The sequence below is a fragment of the Lolium rigidum genome, chromosome 3 (assembly GCF_022539505.1).
Source record: "Lolium rigidum isolate FL_2022 chromosome 3, APGP_CSIRO_Lrig_0.1, whole genome shotgun sequence".
In the NCBI taxonomy this organism is placed as follows: Eukaryota; Viridiplantae; Streptophyta; class Magnoliopsida; order Poales; family Poaceae; genus Lolium; species Lolium rigidum.
This window is the reverse complement of record NC_061510.1, coordinates 399,716,745-399,722,499: the sequence shown is the minus strand read 5'-3', so window position 1 is coordinate 399,722,499 and position 5,755 is coordinate 399,716,745. Positions and strand designations below refer to the sequence as shown.

General features: G+C 41.5%; 1 protein-coding gene across 1 annotated transcript; it reads right to left on the bottom strand.

The window, feature by feature from the left end:
• Positions 1 to 813: 813 nt before the first annotated feature.
• On the bottom strand, positions 814 to 4,448 carry LOC124697745 (BTB/POZ domain-containing protein POB1-like). Its single transcript, XM_047230291.1, has 5 exons — positions 4,250 to 4,448; positions 3,005 to 3,123; positions 2,861 to 2,924; positions 2,275 to 2,554; positions 814 to 2,157 (listed from the first exon to the last, which is right to left on the bottom strand). Exons 1-5 carry the CDS (start codon positions 4,446 to 4,448, stop codon positions 1,287 to 1,289), a joined length of 1,533 nt encoding a protein of 510 aa, XP_047086247.1. The 3' UTR covers positions 814 to 1,286.
• Positions 4,449 to 5,755: the final 1,307 nt, after the last annotated feature.

Here is a 5,755-nt window from a genome sequence, read left to right as displayed (position 1 = left end):
AAACCGGTAAATCACTCCATTTGTGTTCTGTGCAAGTCATTACGCCAAATGTTGGTGTTTTCTGCAAAAGAAAAAAATGCCGCTGTGGTTGTGTGCAACAAAAGCCCCAACGTGTGCGGTGTAATGTGCAATTTCCTCTGGCTACGATTTGGTTAGTAGCAAATATATTTGAAGCTAAAAAAAAAAAAGCTTGCATTTCTGTTGAATGCAGATTGTGTCAAATGCTGACAGAGTATATGGCTTCCTCCCTGGAAATTGACATTTGAGAACAACCTAGTCATAAGGAAATTTCTATCCATTGCCATCTTAAGGGAATTTCTTGTTTTTCTGTCAGGATGACCTGTTTTGCAGTGCTAGTTTTTAAACGAGGGACTACTCCTAGCCTACTATGAGCAACTTCAATACATATACAAGAAGACTGAATCGCAGCACAACATTCCAATTATCTAACTACTGGCTACTGCTCCAGGCTCATCAGGTGCAACTTGCTAGCTGAAAATAAAACTAAAATACAGGGATCACATGTAACACGCAGCTATGTCATGCCCAGCTTGTGTTGCAAGGCGAACAACCAGCTTAGTTTTTGCACAAGCAGCCAGCCACAAAACAGAACCAAACTGTCCAACACAGCCAGCAACAGAAGAAGACACCAAAATTCACTTCACATTCTACCTGGGCAACAGAAGCCATCGTCAGGACACCATTTGATCTACCATTGTAGCGCCAACAGCTTTTTTCACGAGGCTTACTCCGTGGGAAACGAGCGTCCCCATGCCGTCGTAAGAAGAAAAAGGCTTTGTAAGACAAATCTGATGAGTAGAAGAGGAGCACACTTTGCCCTCGGAATAATGTCAATGGTAGCTGTGCAAATCAAGCAAGCAATAACAGGAATTATTCACATCAACACGCGCTAGATTTAACTAGACAACAAGAGAAACGAAAAAGCTAACTTGGGATGCATATTCAGGTTGAGCACGCCAAGCGCTGCAAGATCATAACTCAGCTGAACCAACCAGACGATGTAAGCTACGAACATGTCTATACATCATCCATCCAACACAAGAAACAGAAGACGGATGTACCAAAACAGAACAGCTCGAGGACTTGATCTCCAAATGAACCTCCGAAAGATAAGGAAGCAAAACGCAGCAGAAAAAGGCAGGTGGGAGCAACATCTTGGCCATGACACCAACAGGGTAACCAACCAATTTGGGTCTCTGCCATGATCCAAGTCAGCATCTGGTCTACTAAGCAAAGTCCTAACCCTAGTTCTGTAGAGTAAGAAATCAAGTTTGTGTTTCCTGTTGCTCCAATACCCTACAATCAGCTCTCAGGTGCAGCATGCCGTTGATGAAGAGATTCTCGTCAGCCATGAACGACTGCCATGGAATGCCAAAAACATCATTGCATCCAACCATCACACAACCAGTGAAGGTGTGCTTAGCCTGAAACCTAGCCACAAATTTCCCTGACGCTCTTGTCCTTGCAGCAAATTCATAATCTATTGTCACAGATCCCTTCGGTCTCTCTATGACGAGAAAGGAGAGGCCAAAACTGTACAACCCACTCAGCTTGTCCATCTTACATGTTGCAACAAGCATGAAAGCCAGCCCAGCAAGATTGAGCCGGGGCGAGACTATCTTTCCTGAAAGGAGGGGTCCACAAAGCGACTCCGAAGGTATCTGTCCTTGCTGAAAGAGTCCGGAGCACTCCTCTCGCTTCAGATCCCAGTAAGCTATAACCTGTGGGCAGGGTTCATCAAACGCGACAATTTTCAGAGGTTTGCATGTGTAAGTTCGCTCTGCAAATTGCCAGCTGGCTGTCGTGTCAGCTGCAAAATCACCATGCTGCTGTGCTGGGTAAGCTTTGTGTAGAAGTAACCGAGTGATAAGCTTATTTACTTGATCATGGTCTATATCGGCATCGGCGCATGTTAAGACCTTATGCAGTGACTGACAGCTCATATGAATGAAGCGCACCAGCGGCAGTAAACGAGAACTCAAGATCTTACGTCTTTCCAGCAGTTCTGGATATCGTGCACGGGCCCACTTGAGCATGAAAGTATATATTCTTTCTTCAGCTGGTACATGTAGGTCAGTACTTGAAAAGATGGCCTCAATTCCAACAAGAGGGAAGTTCATTAGTTCATGCTCAAACCTGAAAAGAAACAAAACCATGCCTTCAGTACACTTCATAAATGATTCTGTGACAACAATGCCTATTTTTTCTCGCTCCAGAAATGAGAAGTAGCCCTATGAAATGAGGACCACTCACTTAGTATAGTTCTTGTATTTCTTAGCAAGGAATTCCTTGGCTCTGACTATCAAATGATGAACTTCAGCTGCCACTGAAATAGAGCATGGATAGTCTAGATAGAGCAGCGCAGATTCTGTGGTCATAGGCAACTTTGCAAGCAACTGACTGCAAAGCCTCATGCAAGAAAGCACCTCAAATTTATCAGCGGCCATCAAAATGTCGAGCAGAAGAGCAGGCTCAGCTGTTGTCAACTTTCCATTGTACATAAAGCTTAAAAGCTCCATGACCGCGTTTTCCTCTGTTCCAAGTAGAATGAAAACACAAAGGCATAAGGACTAAGAAAACAGCTGTAAATGGTTATTTAAGTATGTACCAAAGTGTAGACAAATTATCCAGTTGGTAGGTAAATCAAAAAGTGAAAATATACTAAAAGTTTCATTATCAAAAAAGGAGTGAAAAGGGTGGAAGAAACTCAGAAACATAAATGCATTCATTATTAAAAGTACTTATTTTTGATTTTCAAAATACAAAAATAATAACACAATCAGAAGAATTAATTAGAAGCAATTATAAGATGAGTGTTACATTTGAGTTTTGACATTACCTGAATCAGCAATCCTAAGTGTTGGGTGTATCTGATCAGATTCTTTCATGCCGTTTGAAAAAAGCTAACAGGTGCGAAGCTTATCAGAAGACATGAACTGATAATAGAACAAATGTACTTTTAACAAAATATAAGAAGAGCTACCTTGAGAAAGAAAGGACTGCTTGCAGCAAGAATAGCTGAATTGATATAAATTGTCTTTACTTGTAAAAGTGGTGTATCTACCAAGGCTGAGGAAGACTCGATACCTTGTCCTGCATCACCTGCAAAATGCCAAGATCATATAAATAAAAGAGAGGCATGGGAAATAAGTAAAAGTTAGAGAGCACCATGACTAGACAAGTTCTTTGCTGTTGAAAATACTTGGAACACTGTTCTATGGTGCAAATTCATTTAATTACTCTTCAACAATACGGTAAAAATAATCAAATAAAATCACGGAAACTCAATGTACTCATTCGGCTGCATCCAGCAAGAGAGGCACAGGTGTACCCCACTCAGTTAAGTAACCATAAATCCTACCAGAATTTGGTACAGCGTTATTAAGTTAATTACTGTATTTCATGCAGCGAAGCATTTAGCAGCATTACACGCCAAATAACGAAAAAGAAAAGAGGGGGTTAACTAAGACTTTGTGGGAATGTGCCAATGCCAGAGTTGTCATGTAACTAGAATCGAGAAACAAGCAACCAAGGCCTACCTTTGATCAGCACATAGTGCCAGTACCAAGTTTGCCTGTATACATCAGGTAATTGTACTACTTAAAAGCACTCAACTAGCAAGCTAAGGATATCTCAAATGTTTGAACACACAGAAAGAAAGTGAACAAAGGAAAATGCAGACTAATGTTAACCTTGAATGCTTAAATGTTGAACAGGGAACACAGAACATGGTTGTGGAGATAAAAGAGTTCTAAATATTTAGGAGCCCCTCCATCCTCGCCAAACATATGAAGGGTCAATATTTGCTCATAGTAACAACGTTTACAAGAATATGAAGCCGTGAAACAATCTATCCATAGTCCCAAATACGCATCCATTAATTCAATAACACACTCGATGAGGAATAATTACTTCCTTCTTTTATTATATTTGGAAATGTAACAGTTGGCAGAATTGATGTGCAGGCAATGTATAGTCTGCTAATAGAGTACTTTTCCTCAACAAATTCGAGTTCCATTCGGCGAGCACATCTTTTAAATGACAAATAACTTTTACATGTAGACCACGCCAGCTCAGGCACAAAACAAACGGATTCCCTATCGACCTTAAAAGTTAAAACAAATTAGCCCAAGCATCGCAAATGGATCGCGATTTTAGAACAAAAAAAACGTACGATTACCAGCAGCTAAAATCCATCCAGCAGCTGGGGGCGAGGCACTGAACGTACCTTTCTCCTTGCGCCGGCGCTTTGTTGCGACGCCGTCGCTGGCGACGACCTCTATCCGCAGCACCCTGTCGGAGAAGTTCTGCGCGTCGAACGCGAACTCGAAGCTGGGACCCCAGCCCCCGGGCGAGAGCGCAATGTTCATCTCCGCTTCCGCCTCCGCCCCCGCCTTCGCCGTCGTCGACTCTTCCGCGCCGGCCATGCGCTCAGGAAGAGGGAGGACGCAGCGGCGCGTAAACCCTAGCTTCCGGCCGCGGAGGAGGAGGCGAGACGGCGGCCGATTAGTCTCAACTTTTGGAAAACCCGCCGTGGAGGAACCCAATATTTACCGTTAGAACCCTGGAAATTGGACAAATTACAACTGAATTACTTTGCATGAAAAGACCATGAATACAAATGAGCCGAATACATGGACATGAAAGTATGTATCACTTTTTTTTACAGTCAATATACCATATATTACGAGCTATCTTCGACGTTTCAAGATCTTCAAACTCTTTGTTATTTTAAGGTAAAATTTTATTCTTTTCTAAAGGCAGGTGTAGAAAAATGGCATATATGTCAAACCAAACCTGTAAATATCAATGAAGACACTCCCATAATTTTAATTTGAGTCACAATACCAATATTATGTGCACGCCGGCAACCATTGAAGTAATCGATCAACAGAGTAGCAACGCCAATATTTTAGAAAAAAATAACCGAACAACCTAATTGATGGTGCTAGAGTGGTGAGAATATGAATCAGCATTGTCGAGGAGCATTGTTGAGGACGTAGCAGCCGAAACAAATATTGTGAAAACGGACATCCTTGTGGCAACCATGAGAAAAGTCCAAAATCAATATGGCGAAGCAAGAACAATACCCGAAGGACCATACCGACAGAAAATTAACCTTTCAACACCACCATTGATGTCGGAAAGAAGACCTCGTCGGCGAACAAAGGGATAAATATCATTTATTGTAGACAATGCCAAAAAGAAGATGGCTAACAAAACCTTAAACTAATCTATTAAAAACTTTATATTTATTAAAAACTCATACCATAGATTGGGTTCTCCACCCCTCTCGATATCGGCAAAACCAATCGCATGAGGGGAATCAACAAGTCGGAGGCGGCGGCTACGTCTGCATACCAGACAGATGGACGTTATTTTTAGTATATGTAAAGTTTTTTAAATTGTGCTTGGCTAGCATCTACATCATGCCGGTAGAGGAAATTGAAATTATCAGATTTTTTATAATGAAAAAGCTTTATTTCCTTGGTGATGCATACACACAAACATGCAGGGGCGAATCTAGCGTGTAAGCAACCCAATGAATTTGTACTAATCTAGTGCTGAATGACTACTTAGCACCATCACTATTTAGCTTGACCCAATAGTTTGATATTCATGAACTCATTGTCAACTTTTTCTAGATTCACCCTTGCAAACACGGTATCTCCAAGCAAAGAACAAAAGGATTTTTTCGATAAAGAACAAAAAGATAGCGGGGATATAGACAGAT